The sequence below is a fragment of the Alosa sapidissima genome, chromosome 12, assembly GCF_018492685.1.
Source record: "Alosa sapidissima isolate fAloSap1 chromosome 12, fAloSap1.pri, whole genome shotgun sequence".
In the NCBI taxonomy this organism is placed as follows: domain Eukaryota; kingdom Metazoa; phylum Chordata; class Actinopteri; order Clupeiformes; family Clupeidae; genus Alosa; species Alosa sapidissima.
This window is the reverse complement of record NC_055968.1, coordinates 10,726,421-10,743,883: the sequence shown is the minus strand read 5'-3', so window position 1 is coordinate 10,743,883 and position 17,463 is coordinate 10,726,421. Positions and strand designations below refer to the sequence as shown.

Genomic DNA, 17,463 nt, shown 5'->3' with positions numbered 1-17,463 from the left:
AGGGCAGACACAGTTTTCTGTGAATATCTCAAGAACCGTAGGGTTTAGGAGGACCACCTTTTTTTTGTATGTTGATCTCAAGGGGCCATAGCAACCCATTCCATAACCACTCATTTCATGTATAGCGCCACCTAGTTAAACACAAAAAAGTAAAAATGAGGTGTTGTAATCGCAGGTATCTGTGACCTAACATAGTCAAAACTGCACGGAATTGGAAGTGTAGGATCATTATGACACTCTCTGAATGCATGCCAAGTTTCGTGGAATTCCGTTCATGGGGGGCCACACAATAAATTAATTTGTGTTACTATACACCAACTGGCCTGTAGGTGGCCGGAGACAGTTTTCTGTGAATATCTCGAGAACCGTAGGGCCTAGGAGGAACACCTTTTTTTTGTATGTTTTTTTTGTATGGTCTTAAGGGGCCATGTCAACCCATCACATTACCACTTATTTCATGTATAGCGCCACCTAGTTAAAAATTAAAAAGCAAAATATTAGGTGTTTTTATCACAATATCTCTGGCTGACATGGTCAAAACTGCACGAAATTGAAAGTGTTGGATCATTATGACATGCCAATTCATGCCAAGTTTCATGGGGGCCATACAATACAATAATTTATGTGTACATTAATTTCTGTGAATTTTCTGAGTTTTCTGTGAATATCTTGAGAACCGTAGGGCCTAGGATGACCAATTTTTTGCGTATGTTTGCCTCCAGGGGTCATGTTAACCCATTCCATATGCACACATGTGCATAAACAGATACACACACACACACATACATTCACAGTAATCATACGTATGACACATATTCACACAGTAGACATATGTACGCATGCATGCACATTCACAGACACAGGCACATACGCACACACACACCCACCCAACCACACACACATAAACATAAACATGTACACGCACACATGCACACAATTCAAGAATTTCTCAGAATTATGAACAGGCAAAATGGGGGTGGGGTTGTATAAAATGTATTTTACATGGGAAATCTATGAACTAATCATGTTTTGATATTTATTGTCTAGCAGATACCAGTGAGAATTGAGTGTGCATAATGCAATTCAGTGAGACAGTTAGAATCATATATGCCTTTCAGCGTGACTTATTTTTGTGGAAAAAATGTGCTGGACTGGGCGGCGGTCATATTTTGTACCACTCTGTGGTACATCTAGTTTTAGATAGATTGTCACTGGGCTAAGCTGTTTATCAGTTGCAGTCAGTAAAAAATATATAAAAAAACATATTTTTATTTGAGTGTTGATTTGATTGATTTTATTTCCTTGACTTGCTTGAGCAATGATCTATAATCCAACACTGTATTTCACATCAGCGACTTTATTCAAGCTGGGAAATAGAATGCTTGTGGTAACAATAATAATGTTGTTTTCTTGAGCTAGCATTCAGTTGGTGTACTACATATTACCATGGAGACTGCTATTGACTGACTTTGAATCACTATTACAACAAGCCACAAGAATGTCAACCAAGTGTGTCGTGAACAGTGCCAATGGCCCTTAATGTGTATCTCTGAACGTCAGCTTTATGAAAAGTATTACTTCTTTGGGTCCATAATGGTTTTACTTCTTACTACCCTGGAGCAAAGACAAATCACCCAGGAAGTCATGGATGATTTAAAGGCTCTCGGATGTCATCCACAGTCTCATATGCAGCTGCAAATAGTAGAGTTAGTTCTGGTCTTCTCTTTTGGCTTTGTTTCAGTTCCTGCTGCAGTCAAAGAGAAATGCATTTGAAATGAATGAATGAATGAATGAATGAAGGAATGATATAAATATGCAAAATCCAGTCAACCTACTGATGAAAAACGACTGAAAAGGCTTCACACTCACTTTTGGCATTTAATTGAGCCGAGTGTCTGTCATGTTCCTGCCTTTCTGGAAATTCATCATTTGAATTGGGATAAAGATTCCTTGTCGATAGACCGTCAGCTGGAAAGAGCACAGTGCGTTAATGCCATTGACTTCTTTGCCAAATATGTGTCATGTTTCATCTGACAGCCACATTAATGGCACCTACCTGAGGTGTCTTCAGCTCAATGTCAAGGCTTTGTGCTGATTCTCTTACAATGGAGACAGAGACCTCATGGGCAGTGTTGGCGTCATGTCTTTGGCAGAACCCGAGAAGCAAGGACATTCCAGGAATGTAGTCCTCAACGCTGCATGGAGAGAAATAAGTAAATATAATAAACAAAGTCTGTGAAACCTCAAGTAACTCCGCAAACTGACAAACCTGTAAAAAGTCAAAGTTTTACATTACATTTAGCAGACACTTCTTGACCAAAGTGACTTACATATGTCAGCTATATTACAAGAGATCACATTGTCCCCGGAGCAACTTGGGGTTAAGTGCCATGCTCAAGGGCACAACGGTGGAAGCTGGGAATTGAACCGACAACTTTCAGGCTACTGCACGCTAGCCCAGCTTCTTAACCACTACACTACCACGGCCCATAGCCTTGATTGGTCATATCCAATGCCTCTCCAATCATGTCCTCAGTGCACTGCTAACTGTATGCATGCCTGCATTCCTGCAGTGTAATCAGTAAAAGCAAGCCCTTGCCAGCCGTAGTTTTCTTTTCCTGGGATCTTGTATGAAGACTAAAGGTAGACCTGTCCTTTCATGTCTTTGATTAAAAGCAAATATACAAATCTGTGCTGCTAAGGCTGTAGTTTTAGTGTCTATCTGTGATTAAGTCTTGTGTAATTATTTTTGTGTAATTACTTTGTAATTACCTCTGATTAGCCTTTGTTGATTTGCATTCACCCCAGTCACAAAAGGGATGGTTAGAGTTAAAATTATATTTAGACTATTCAAAAAACATTTTTTTTGTATTCTTGAATAAAGAAAAATATATAATGTGGCACCACGTCTCCTGGCAAGTAATTTACCTCCAGTGAATTCAGTTGTTTTTTTTTAATACCATGTCGATCGTTGGCATCCTGAGTTGGCTTCGTTACTGTGTGTGCAGTATGTGCAGGGAATTTAAAGATGGCCATGGCCATCGTTGCCCCTTGAGTTTTACAGGCCACGGTGGCCTTGGTGCCCCCTTCTTTCAATATTCTGTTTTGTGTCCGACTAATAACAATTTTTATTTAGCCTATGGCCTGTCAAAATAAGCATTCACAGCGCAAATTAATTTAGTCTTTTACGCAGTGGAGAAAGTGACAGTGCACGGCAAGAAAGAAAGTGCATCCAAATTCACCCATTCTTCTCAGTTGAACTACTCGCGAACGAGCCTACTCATCACACAGACATCACAAGTAGCCTATCACATTACATGAAAGAGCTTTTTCTCAGCTTTTAAACGATGTTAGCCGTTAATTGCTGTGGTGAACGGTTCACGAGAAAAGTAAATAATATAATTCAATTTAATCATAAATTCTACTGAAGGTTCTGCGCCCATCTCCCTGCCCATTCATATCGGTGGGATACTTCACGAACCCGTTCATTCAACACATAACAAACTATATATCAGAATAAACAGCTGAACAGAAAGGTGTAAAGCAGTCCCCTGTACAGTTAGCCGTTCCAGAGTAATCCAGTTTTGAATTTGCAGCAAATTTCGACATGCATGGATGTCTCCAAATTTGGGGTGTAAGTTCTACAATGTGTTTAAATTATTAAACTTATTAAAATGCCATAGAATGCCACAGAAAGACAGAGGACTGGGCGACACCAACAAGACAATAACGGGGAACAGGTGAGAGCAGAAAATGGAGGGACCAGAGCAGAAGTGCAGACCAAATAAGGAAAGGGGCGGAGACAAAATTGCCACCAGGGTGGCACAAAGGCAGTCCAGAACAGATTTTATGATCATTCCAGGCAGGATCCTGACAAGATGGCTGTGCTGTTAGTGCTGTTAATGTTAACGTTTTATTTAGCCTAGCGTGTAGGCTATTATTTAGCGTGTTAACCTTTTTTCTTTGTCAAAAGTGTGGGGGACGATTGCTGTCTCTTCAAAACTGCAGGTATCATATCCCCGTGCCTGCCCACATTGATTTACAAAACTCTAAACACATTTCTCTACTTTATACACAAACAACTCAGATAATGTCTCCTCTTTTCAATTTCAAGCCACCACCTTCCAAAAATACACACCCATGAACCAAATTGTTTAAACACAACTATCGGGTGGGAAAACACTGTAAACTCAATAATCAGTCCTAAACACTAGGCAACAGGTGAGCCCTTGTCATTAACAGAAACTGAAGCCAATGTAGCACAGAGAGGAAAGTTTTGGTTACACTTTACTTGAAGTTATCTACATAAGAGTGACATGACACTGTCATGAACATATCGTAAACATAAACAAGTCATAAATGTTTATAAAACGTTAATTAAAATTCAAAAAATTAAAAGTGTAATTTGGTTTTTATCATGACAAGTTAGGGTTAGGGTTATGACAGTGTCATGTCACTCTTATGTAGGTACCTTCAAGTAAAGTGTTACCAAAGGTTTTTATTAAATTGAAAACTGGGTCAAATGCTGAAAATTATAGTATTTTTGCAGATTTGATATGTTGGTTAATGGGGTTATAGTGGCATGTTTACTGTAAAAATTGTATGATAGGCAAAGATTGTGTGTGTAAGCAGTCAAAGAAAAACTGTAGTGTACTGAACAATGTGGAAAGAAAAAAGTCCTCAATGTACAGGCCTGGTTTTATGTGTTCAATCTGGTCTTATGTCCTCTATGTACAGGACCATGTGTCGTGTTTGGTCAGTTTATTCTTGTCCTCTAAATTATCCTCTAATCCTAATTTCTGAAAAGAAAATCAAACACTATATCCTAGGAAAACCTGTTTTGTCAAATGTGTTTTGTACATTTTGTACATACATGAACATTAGTGTGTAACTGATTCAAACATAATCATTCAAACATGATCATATGATCATAAAATAGAGTTTTTATATTCTGGGAAGTTTAAAATATGATTTTTTTGATCCCCTCATCTTCTGCGCCCATGAATGTGTGTACTGTATACAAAGTGTGATGCTGATAATGCGCTTATATTTTGCAAATTCCTTTTGATATTTTGCTCCTTGAGTGTAAGGTTTTGCTAACTGTGGGATTTTAGTGTTCAAGCAATTGTAAAAAACTGTAATATCATGAATTTGTCTGTCCACGTGGGTGTGTGAGAGAGAGAGTGCATGTGTGAGTGTGAGTGTGTGTGCGTACCTTTTACCAGCATTTGTGACATATTCTGGTAAGTTGTCCCACTTGACTTTGGCTGTAACAGCTGGTTTTGTTCCGGCCTGGTAGGTCTTGGTGGCTACCACGGCCACATCATATGACTGGCACTCTGCTCCCCACCTTAAATAAACCTACAAAACCAAAATTGCAACAATGAAATTCCCAGTCATGAGTCACCAGACTCTATTCACTTTGTGAATGAGTTTGGATTTTTCCAGGCTAGCAATTGGTACCCGAACCTGCAATTCCTCTCGGTCTGAGCACAATTACCTTTGCACAAACACATTGTCATTAGGATAAAACTAACCTTTCTCGCGACGGTCTAAACTCAGCCTAGCTCACATCCCTATTAGTGGGTGAACTATCCAACGTTTGCTGAATTGCTATCTAGTCACAGATAGTCTTTAAAGTAAAACTATATAGGATTTTTATACATTTGCAATGTCCTGGGTACTCATTTAGCGCTAAGCAACGTACATAGGCCAATAGGAGGCATTCCAGGCGCGCAATGACAATTTTTGATGACAAAGACTTTGCCATTCTCCATATTGTAACTCGGTGTAGCATCAAAATGAGTTTGAAGTCATTATTTCAAGGTAAAAGTAGGACATTGTGTTGTTTTAGATGTTGTGTCACCTTTGCAGACTCCTCTGCTTTGTCCAGGTGGGCGTCTCCGCACATCTTCCAGTTGGCCTCCATCCCCAACTGGGAGACGATGAGCTCAACGTTGTCTTTCTGGACGGCGGGCAGGTAGTACACAGCAGCTTCGTACCCTTCGGGCTTCACACCCTCACCCAGCGCCAGGGCCTTCACCACCAACATGGGGTCTGGAGTGCTCTCCAGAAACTGCATGTCCGTTTAAACACAGATAGATAGATAGATAGATAGATAGATAGATAGATAGATACTTTATTGATCCCCAGGGGAAATTCAAGGTCTCAGCAGCATACATACAACACAAACACATTCTTTAACAGCAGAAAGAGTAATTAAAGTATATAATATAAAAACACAACTAAGCAGTAAGGACAGTAGAAGATAAAGAATATGCTAAATATACTAAAATACAAATTATACTAACTAACACTTAATACAATATATAAAAATATACTAAAATACAAATTACAAAAATACAAATTATACTAACTAACACTTAATCTAAATCAATTCTAAAAACAGTATCCACATAGTGGTGATTAATTAAACTACAGAGGAACTCATTTATGATTATGGTATTTGGCAGACATTTTTGTCCAGAGCCACCTACAGTAAATAAACATTATATTATGTAAAAAAAAAACATATAGTTTCACGTAAAGCCTACAATAAGCTTAACAATAATAATAACAATATTAGCAACAATATCAAATATCAACAACATATTTTCATATGAACAAGTAAGGTAAACAGATCCTTAAAGATTTTTTTGGAGTCTTTAAAAACTTGACGACCCAACACTATGACAAGAACGCCTTCTTGTGGGATTAAGAATACTCTCAAATCACCTCATGCTATTATCAGACATGCTTCATTTACATGTTTACTCAACCAATATTATATTATACTATTTACAATATGGTATTATAAGACATTATATTGTTAAACTATATTTACACTTTTTAAACTGCTTTATTATGCTCTGCCTTTAATTAGTTACTGTTGTATATGACTATATGTTAAGTGATTGCTTTATGGTAGGATTTTACTTTTAGTTTGGGAACGTGCGCACATCCAAATTAAGGTGCAGGAGCCAAAAGTCCAAGATCCAACGTAACAGAGAAGGTCCGCACAGTTGCCCTCCGTTTTTTTTTTTTTTTTAGTTTATTTGAGTTCAATCCCCAACACAAATGACGTTTCGAGCCCTTCGGCTCTTCATCAGACTTGTACAGACAAAGACCATCACCATTATATATATATATAATATTTATAATAATAATTATATTATTAAACAGTGTTGCCAATTTAATATTTCCTATGTCAGAGTTTGATGTCTCTTAAAAGTCTAAAACACATTGAATGGCCTCTGCGTATGACCTTGAGCTTTAGAAATCAACTTGAACTTGGACTTTGGACTTGAGTGAGACCTGCACATGCTGTATACCTGTGGCTCAGAGGACTGGACACCATCGGCTCCTCCAGTTGAGGACAGATTAAAGAGGCTGCTTGAATTCTATTAGGAGACACAGACTTGAATGCATGATTGAAGAATCTATAAATAAAATGTTCTTGCAGTTTCATTGATGCTAAGTTATATTTCAAAATCACATTTTCATTGATTATTGATTAGCTTATATTATACCTTTGACACCCAGTGAATCATTTCCATTATCTGATGAAGACTTGGGATGTTGTCCTTAAGCCCAGGGTTGATTTTAATCTGGATCTTGTCAACTGGTTTCTTTGTCTTTACTGTTCAACAGTAAACAAAGCCCAACTTACTAGCACTGAATCCATTAAAAGCAGCCTAATAAGACTTGCACTTAAAGGATTTGTACTTCAAGTGAAATGCATCAGCATGAATAAATGAATGGATTTCAGTCTTTTCTTTTTTTTACCTGGCTCCAGCTGAATGGCTAGATGGGTGTATCCCAAGAAATAATAGAGAGGATATTCACTGGCATAATGTGTTCTTTTGATCTCGTTTTCCACACAGAGTGCAGTTCCATAGAGACTCGTCTCTAAACAAACCTTTGACTGTGGATGGTAAACATCAGCCTACAGGGCACAAGAGAGCAGGTTAATGGGGTGCACATTTGGTTGAAGGGAATTCCTCAGGCTCTCTTGATGGACACCAAAAACAAAATCCATTGTGAGCTTGCCTTATGAATATGGACTTGCGAGAGTAGAAAGTCATTTGGAGATGAATTATCACTGGAGGTTGATTTACATATTAATGTGAGATAAATTTATTTATATAGTTTTAGCACTGTGAAGCCAAAAAAGACCCGATAAGTAATTAAAAGTCTGAATAAAGCTTTAACCAGACACTAATTTAAGCTACCCAGTAATCATTAAAGGGAATGGATAAACTTGATTATACCAGCTCAAATTCATCTTCGGATGTCTTCGGGAAATGAGGGGGCAGATAGGTCACTACCGATTTTGGCATCATTGGTGTCATCTTAGACAAAGATGGCTCCTCTATGTTTCTTGACACCGCAAATATGTTGACGCTGGTAAGAGAGTGAAGCATTTACTAATTAGCTCTATTTATTTAGATATTGATGAATAAGTTCATTCATTACTAAATAAAAGACCACTTACTTTACTGCAAACAGTTCTGTAACCTTTTTGGGGGGATTGAAATCTATCTCAAATTTCCTCTCTTTGATGTTCATTTTCAGTGTGAATTTCCATGGCATGTTGATGGGGGTCTTACTTTTCAGTTCTGAACCACACTGAAAGAACTCTGTGTTTATGCCATGAAAAACAAAATGGTCCTTTGTCACTCTGCAAAGGAAAGTGATATATGTCATCACTACAACATAGCACAATAATATTAAAACATAAAATAGTTGATAATACATTTTTTTTTAATAATCTCTATTATATATTATATATGTTTAGTCTAGTCATGATTTTTCATACTGAAGTTTGGATGAAACTTCGGATGTCTTCCAATTTGTTATGAAAATCATAAGGGAATATTATATTATGTAGACTTGTGCTGAGGCACTGGAGCAGTTGGGGAGTAGACTCCCACACCAACACATTCAAAATAAGGGAGTCTGTATGGAAATTAGGAGCTGCAGAATGCACATTAAGGGGAGTCGTCGGGGGAAATTGAGGACAAGAACATCAGAATATATTATAGAAATCGGGGGACTTTGTGTCTCAAAATGGATGTCTGTTCTCTTTGTGGTGTCCGTACAGCCATGTGGTGGCCCAGATGTGAACACTTCCTGCCTTTTTGTAAAGTTCTGTTTTACAACCAACAAAAGCCTTGAGTCATTCTATGCAAAGTAGTATTTACTGCTGCACTATATGTCCTAGTCACACTGAACCTTGATTGTCCCCTTTTTTTAAGCTTTGGATAAAAGTGTCAGCTAAATTACTAGAAGTAAATGTAACAAGAAAGACTTTTGCAATTTCGAATCCAAATAAAATCACTGGGTCCACTCTTTCTTTCCCAGGAGAAAGGGCTTGCCTACACCAGTGCTTTGAGGCTTCCTGCAAATACATGATCTGCTATGGCATTTAGCTCTCAAAATGTGTAATCATAACTTATGTCTGTACCCAGCAAATCCATCAGTCTCCAGAGTGATGTCTGATGACAGAAGCTCTCCAAGATGTTCCTTTAGTGGGGGGCTAATGGTGGCCTTTGCTGTAGAACACAATGTTGCATAATATTAAACATAATATTAAAATCCACTCACTTGACAGTATAATCTTAATGAAACAGACATTGCATCTATATTCTTTATTTTTGTCAAATATATAAATACAGTAATAAAAAGGATACAAATGTATACTATGATCCTGGATACCTGCTACCCCCTTCTTTCATTTTTAAATACACATTATTATGTGATATTATTAAATATGAACTTCATGCTCTATCCAACCTCAGACTAGTTATCATAGACTAGCAAAACATGTCCAAAACAAAGGTATAACTGTGCCATTTGCTCACCATTTGCTGTTATGGCACTCACACAAGGATAATTCTTGCTAATTTCCACGGGGAGTCCCAGGGTTGTGGCTTGTATGAGGCGAGTTTCAAACACCATGAAGGGCTTCGTCCAGTGCCATGATATGCCCTTCTGGAGATCTTGAATCATTTGCCAAGCTGGACACTCCTTCCCTGCTGTGGGACTCAGAGCCTGTGTGTAAACAGAAGGATAAAGAGGACTGTGAGAGAGAGGCTTTGCAACCCCCAACTCACATTTAAGGGATGGGCGTGTCCAGAAAACTCCAGTGGTTGAAGGGTTGGCAGACAACAAATAGCTCTCGAGTTTTAAGTGATAAAGGTGCAGGTTTATTTACAGTGCGCAGGTGCAATATATGAAATAACAAACAAACAAAAATACTTTGGAAAAGAAAAGAAAACTGGCCATCATAGGCATTACAAACTCACACATTCAGCCTCGCAGCAAGCTGACGCAGTACTCTGCCATTCCAAACTACCTCTCCTTCCACTCTCTCTTTCTCCCTTAAATAGGCCTACCAATCAAAAGTGAATTGGTAGAGCTCACTATCCAACCGGGTGTAATAGATGAGGAATAACTATGGACCTTTTCCATACACATACATAACATATGACACAACACATAATTTTACCATACAAAGTACATAAATGGCCACACATATACTTTACATACAGACAGGGACTTTACATGCAACAATCAGAACAAATAATAAACTAATTAAACACACGCCAACTCACCACCCCCGCGCCAAACAACCCACTTTCCACTGTCCCGGGACAGTGAATAAGGAACTGGCTCCAATGCGGTTCGTGTTTCCCCAGGGGACCAGTATTCGGACGTACCCAGCAGAACGTTGGCAAACAAGATGCGTGAGTGTTGTGTATGTTTCAAAAGTGAGTTTATTGCTACTACGGAATGAACAATGGAGCTGAATCAGTGGGTACCTCACTGTTCGCTATGTATGTTGATAAATAAATGTAGTAGACTGAACTGACATGCATTGTGGTTGTTTTAAATGTAATGTTTGTAGCGGTCGCTAGCACGGTAGGCTTTGAAACGCCGCGGGTCGGTGTATGTGATGCACGTCGGGAACTGTATGCGTTTATCAGTGTATATGCTATGTGGGAGCTGCGTGTAGGGAATTAAGGCTCACTAACGGTGAGACCCGTGAAAGCGAGACCTTCGCTTTTCACATTTCCTCCCCCCTCGGAAGGCTCGTCACTAGGGTGACGAGACAGGAAGTCTGCAACAGGGTTCTGTTTCCCTGCCCTGTACTGAACCTGAAATCTGAATGGCTGCATGGACAAAAACCATCGGGTTATGCGTGCATTTGAGTCTTTCATTTTTCCCAACCACTGCAATGCCCTATGGTCAGTTTCAAGTATAAAGTCTCTACCCAACAGGTAATACTTAAAAGTGTCCAAGGCCCATTTCACTGCCAGGCACTCCAGCTCCACCACAGAGTACCTGGTCTCACGGGGAAAGAGCTTACGGCTTATGTAAGCCACACCCTGTAGAAGAACCGCCCCCAGTCCGACTCCAGAGGCATCCGTCTGCACAGTAAACTGTCTCTCAAAGTCCGGACTCTGCAGCACGGGCTCACTGAGCAATGTCCTTTTTAAGTCCTGGAAAGCCCGTTCATGCACCTCCTCCCAACGGACCTGTACAGCACCCGCCTTCCGGGTCAGATCGGTGAGAGGTGCTGCTCGGGTAGCAAAGTTCGGGATGAACCTCCTGTACCACCCGGCAAGCCCCAAGAACGACCTTATGTCCTTTTTGGTCTGGGGTCGCGGACAGTCCCGGACAGCTTCGACCTTATCCTTTTGAGGCCTTATCACCCCACCTCCAAGAATGTGTCCAAGATACCTGACCTCCTGTTGAGCCAGGGCACATTTTTTTGGCTGGATTGTCAGCCCTGCATTGTGAATGCGCCGCAGCACCTCTGCCAAATGTTCCAGGTGCTCCTGCCAGGTGGCGCTATACACAACTATGTCGTCCAGATATGCCGCTGCAAAGGTACCAGTGCCCTCCAAGACCTGGTCCATTAGTCTTTGGAAGGTGGCTGGCGCCCCCTGCAGGCCAAAAGGCATAACCTTAAACTGGTACAGGCCTTGTGGGGTACGGAAGGCAGTGTATGGCTTAGCTCCCTCAGCCAACGGGACCTGCCAATAACCCTTACAAAGGTCCAAGGTAGAGATGAAGTGAGCCCTTCCAAGGCGCTCTATGAGGTCCTCAAGCCTCGGCATTGGGTACGCATCAAACTTTGACTGAGCATTGACCTGCCTGAAGTCAATGCAAAACCGAATGCTCCCATCTTTCTTTGGCACTAGGACTACTGGGCTGCTCCACCCACTGTAGGAGCGCTCAATGACCCCAAGCTGCTTCATCACCTCCAACTCCTCCTGGAGTGCAGGCAACAAGCGCTCAGGGATTCTGTACATCCTCTGTCTCACCGGCCGGGAGTCTTTCAAGAGGATGTCATGCTCCACCACCGAGGTACACCCCGGCTGCTCTGAAAACAGGCCCTCAGGCATGATGGCCTGCAATTCCAACACCTGCTCAGCAGTCAGGTGTGAGAGGTCCAACTCAGTGGCGTCGACACCCGAAGGGAAAAACTGCTCCGGAGTTTCCTCCTCCTCCACCACTGCTTGCACCATCAGCTGGTGGCTGAGCGGCAACTCCCGTTCATGCCACTCCTTGAGGAGATTGACGTGGAAGACTTGCTTTGTCTTCCGCCTCTCTGGCATCTCCAACTCGTAGGTCACCGGCCCCAGCTGACGTGTAATCCGATAGGGCCCCTGCCATCGGGCCAGAAGCTTGTTCTCCGACGTTGGCAAAAGCAAAAGAACCTGCTGTCCTGTCTTGAAGGTCCTCTGCCTTGCTGACTTGTCGTACCAGCGAGCTTGGGTCTGCTGGGCCTGCTGCATGTTCTCCTCCACAAGACTTGCCATCTCCTCCATTTTGTCCCGCATTCTGAGGACATAGGTGAGCAAGCTGTGGGTCTCGGCAGGCCTTGGCCTCACCCAGGCCTCCCGCAGTAAATCCAGAGGGCCCCTCACCTGGCGCCCGTACAAGAGTTCAAAGGGCGAGAACCCAGTAGAGGCTTGGGGCACCTCCCTGTAGGCGAAGAGGAGGTATGGAAGCCATTGGTCCCAGTCTTTGCCGTTGGCTGCAACAAATTTCCTCAGCATACTCTTCAACGTCCGGTTATACCTCTCCACCAGCCCATCAGTCTGAGGGTGGTAGGGAGTGGTCCGTATTCCCCTTATCCCCAGTAGACTGTACACTTGTCTGAGTGTTTTGGATAGGAATGCCGTGCCCTGGTCTGTGATGATCTCCTCTGGAATGCCTACCCTAGAGATCAACTGAAGCAAGACACGGGCAATCGCCCCAGCTGTGATCTTGCGCAAGGGGAAAGCTTCGGGGTATCGGGTAGCATAATCACACACAACCAGGATGAATCTGTGACCTGACTGCGTTCTCTCCAAGGGCCCTACTATGTCCATCGCTATTCGGCTGAATGGAATTCCAATAATGGGAAGTGATTGCAGAGGGGAAGGCTTAACTTTATGGCTGCTGGTTAGCTGACAGGTGGGACAAGATTTACAGTACTTTTGTACCTCACTGTATAGCCCTGGCCAATAGAACCGCCCAGCTATTCTCTCCAGGGTTTTAACATTACCCAGGTGTCCTGCCCATGGGATATCATGGCCTAAGGCCAGCACCTTGTCTCTGAGACCTTTTGGGACTACCAGCTGCTCAACACCGCCCCCTTCAGGTTGGTGGTACAATAGGCCCGCCCGGATAAAATAGTGTTCCCCAGATAAAGCTGTGGCTAGACCTGTCTTCTTGCCCTCTACCTCTGTCACTTTACTGAAAGGCTCAGTTAAAGACTCATCGTCTTTCTGCAGATCACCAAAGTTACTGGGAAGCTCTGACCAGTCTTTTCCTGTAACCTCTGGAACTGGTCCCTGCTCTCCCATCTTCTGCACTGTTCCCTGCAGTTTTTCTTGTCGCCTCTGTCTGCGACTCTTATGCACCTTGACACACTCAGGGGGGCTAATGTCAGCATGGCTATATGGCATGTCTAGTAGTGTTGTCATATCAGGAGTCTTCTCTGCCTCAGCCTGTGCTTGGGACCGTGTTACCACCATGCTAACTGGCTTGGAGGAATGCACCAGCTCCGGTAGGATCAGCACATCCTGCCCCAAAACTACAGGATGGCTTAACCCCTTCACCACACCAGCCGTTAGACAATAGGCCTGTCCTCTGACCTCAAGATAAATCTCTGCCACAGGATAAACATGCTCGTCTCCATTGACACAGCAAACCCTTAGTTGCCCATTCCCCAGCTCATCTGACCTCTCTATCAGATGAGGCTGAACTAAGGTCTGTGTGCTGCCTGTGTCTAGGAGTGCCACTGTAGCTCGGCCATTCACCCTAACGGGGGCAGTTTGGACTCTTCCAACATACTGTCCAGCTTCCTTACCAGGTCTAGGTACACTGCACATGCTTGCTCCCTTGGCTTTTCGGACGGGGCAGTCCCTAATCATGTGCCCTGCCTGATTACAAAAGTGACATATGACACTGGCTCTATTCAGGGGGGTTGTATGTGCTGGGGCCTGTCTAGGCTGTGAAGTGGAGGGAGCGGGGTAGGTTTGCCTAGGATGTGTGGTAGAGGGGGAAATGTAGGTCTGTGTGTCAGGTGTCCTACCCTGCCCAAAACCCTTAGGACCAACTCCACCACTGTATCCCCCAGACTTACCTCCGGCTGCAGGCCGGCTAAAGCTCTGGAACCAGAAGGTCTTTGGTCCTCGACGAGCACCCTGGAATGCCTCCACGAGCTCTGCAGCTTTCTGGCCTGTAGTCGGGTTGTGCTCCTTCACCCAAACACGCACCTCCGGAACCAGGGAACGCAGGTACTGCTCCAGGATGAAGATTTCTCCTATCTCCTCCACAGTCTTCCCTGCTGGTTTAATCCACTTTCGATAGAGGTCCTTCAGGCGATTGTATAACTCCCTAGGGGTCTCCCCTGGTCGGACTTCGGGATCTCGGAACCGTTGCCTGTAGATCTCCTCGTTGATCTCATACTTTGCTAGTATGGCCTCCTTAACATTACCATAGTCCATGGCCTCTACCATGTCCATAGCCACCTAAGCAGCCCGAGCCCGCCCTGTGAGATAAGGCACCAGGTACACGGCCCAGTCGGCTCTCGGCCACCTATAGGCCATGGCCAGTCTCTCAAAGGTGGTGAGATATTGTTCAATGTCATCTCCTTCCTCTAGCCTAGGCACTGCTGCCCTGGTCCAAGCTGCTGGAGTCGGTGCGGCTGGGTCGGGTGCTGGATACTGTGGGGCTGCTGGAGGTGCCACTGGAATCTGTGGATCTGCTGGTGGGAACCAAGCATTGTCTGGCACCGGCTGCCTATGTTCATCATCGTCGCCCCTCCGTTCAGCCTCCAGCTCGTCTCTAAAGCTGTTCAGCTGGACTTGGACACTCCGCCACCTCTGCTCCTGCTTGAAGGCCTCGCGCTCCTGGGTCTGTAGGGACTTTGTGATGAGCTTATACAAAGAACCTAGGTCAAACGCCTCTGGTCCTCCTTCTGCTCCCTTCCCAGCTCCTGGCTCTCCTCCTTCGGTTCCGTCCTCACCATCATCACCGGATGGCTTCTCTTGCAGGCCCTCCTGGGCCAGCCGTCTGAACGACATTGCCTGCCTCGTCAGGTATCGTCTCTGGACTCCCTTCTTCTTCAGCTTCCCGGAGGGCGCCACTATCCCACCGCTGCCACCAATTGTGAGAGAGAGGCTTTGCAACCCCCAACTCACATTTAAGGGATGGGCGTGTCCAGAAAACTCCAGTGGTTGAAGGGTTGGCAGACAACAAATAGCTCTCGAGTTTTAAGTGATAAAGGTGCAGGTTTATTTACAGTGCGCAGGTGCAATATATGAAATAACAAACAAACAAAAATACTTTGGAAAAGAAAAGAAAACTGGCCATCATAGGCATTACAAACTCACACATTCAGCCTCGCAGCAAGCTGACGCAGTACTCTGCCATTCCAAACTACCTCTCCTTCCACTCTCTCTTTCTCCCTTAAATAGGCCTACCAATCAAAAGTGAATTGGTAGAGCTCACTATCCAACCGGGTGTAATAGATGAGGAATAACTATGGACCTTTTCCATACACATACATAACATATGACACAACACATAATTTTACCATACAAAGTACATAAATGGCCACACATATACTTTACATACAGACAGGGACTTTACATGCAACAATCAGAACAAATAATAAACTAATTAAACACACGCCAACTCACCACCCCCGCGCCAAACAACCCACTTTCCACTGTCCCGGGACAGTGAATAAGGAACTGGCTCCAATGCGGTTCGTGTTTCCCCAGGGGACCAGTATTCGGACGTACCCAGCAGAACGTTGGCAAACAAGATGCGTGAGTGTTGTGTATGTTTCAAAAGTGAGTTTATTGCTACTACGGAATGAACAATGGAGCTGAATCAGTGGGTACCTCACTGTTCGCTATGTATGTTGATAAATAAATGTAGTAGACTGAACTGACATGCATTGTGGTTGTTTTAAATGTAATGTTTGTAGCGGTCGCTAGCACGGTAGGCTTTGAAACGCCGCGGGTCGGTGTATGTGATGCACGTCGGGAACTGTATGCGTTTATCAGTGTATATGCTATGTGGGAGCTGCGTGTAGGGAATTAAGGCTCACTAACGGTGAGACCCGTGAAAGCGAGACCTTCGCTTTTCACAAGGACCATCAACCATTCTTCTCTCTAATAGACTGCAAGTAAGCTGTACTCCATGAAATTGCCTTTAAGTAGCATTAACAGATATGGGTTTTTAAATTAATATTACTTGTAATGTGGTTAAAGAAATTTGATGAAATAGCCTATACATTCAACACCAGAGAATATGAATTTAGACTTACTTTAATGATCTGCTGAATAATGTCTTTGTCCAAATCAGCAAAGAACCATTCTTGTCCGAAGAGCCTTGAATAGAGAGTGAGTATAGGCTTGTCTTTCGGGAGAGACTTCATATCTGACAGCTGAAAACACAGCGATGAAAATTAATTTAAGAGGTAGGAAAGACACTGAGTTAGCACAGCTTTGAAATTATTTAAAGAACTCACAATTTTCATGATTGCAGCATAGTCAGTGACGTCAATATCTTTGAGCTCTGAATTGGATTCAGAGAAAAGCTCCCTTAGCCCTTCTGCACGCACACCAAACTGAGGACATTAAAAAGAAAGATCTGAACAATTTAGTACAGCAAGAATGTATGTCATGTAACAACGTATTTAATATAATAGCATCTCTATAGACTTTTCTACAACAGTGCAAGGTCAGAAATACATGGATGCCTCATGTTGACAAAAGCCATTGTAATCAACAGCACCCCTGTTTATACAGTGGACTAGAAAGTCTCTGCCATTTGGTCTTGCCACCCTGCTGAGGGCTTAAAGGAGAATAAAAAAATAAAAATTCAGTGGAAATGCATGGATTCCAGTTGCTGCTACTGGAAGAAACTGGAATCCATGCATTTCCACTG

General features: G+C 42.9%; 1 protein-coding gene across 3 annotated transcripts in view; it reads right to left on the bottom strand.

Moving 5' to 3' along the window:
* Positions 1–1,279: 1,279 nt before the first annotated feature.
* vtg3 (vitellogenin 3, phosvitinless) overlaps positions 1,280–17,463 on the bottom strand; it is a 33,870-nt gene continuing 17,686 nt past the window's right edge. Inside the window, exons 15-28 of one of the 3 annotated variants that reach the window (XM_042056243.1) lie at positions 17,045–17,143; positions 16,841–16,960; positions 9,864–10,053; positions 9,467–9,554; positions 8,495–8,680; positions 8,271–8,403; positions 7,786–7,945; positions 7,530–7,639; positions 7,332–7,400; positions 5,867–6,076; positions 5,216–5,361; positions 2,057–2,195; positions 1,836–1,968; positions 1,280–1,747 (exon numbers count right to left, since the gene is read on the bottom strand). In XM_042056243.1, coding sequence (XP_041912177.1) covers positions 1,879–1,968; positions 2,057–2,195; positions 5,216–5,361; positions 5,867–6,076; positions 7,332–7,400; positions 7,530–7,639; positions 7,786–7,945; positions 8,271–8,403; positions 8,495–8,680; positions 9,467–9,554; positions 9,864–10,053; positions 16,841–16,960; positions 17,045–17,143 — 1,740 coding nt within the window. In that variant the 3' untranslated portion in view covers positions 1,280–1,747; positions 1,836–1,878. The remainder of the gene's footprint in view (positions 1,748–1,835; positions 1,969–2,056; positions 2,196–5,215; positions 5,362–5,866; positions 6,077–7,331; positions 7,401–7,529; positions 7,640–7,785; positions 7,946–8,270; positions 8,404–8,494; positions 8,681–9,466; positions 9,555–9,863; positions 10,054–16,840; positions 16,961–17,044; positions 17,144–17,463) is intronic. The other 2 variants (XM_042056241.1, XM_042056242.1) reach the window with 2 other exon arrangements.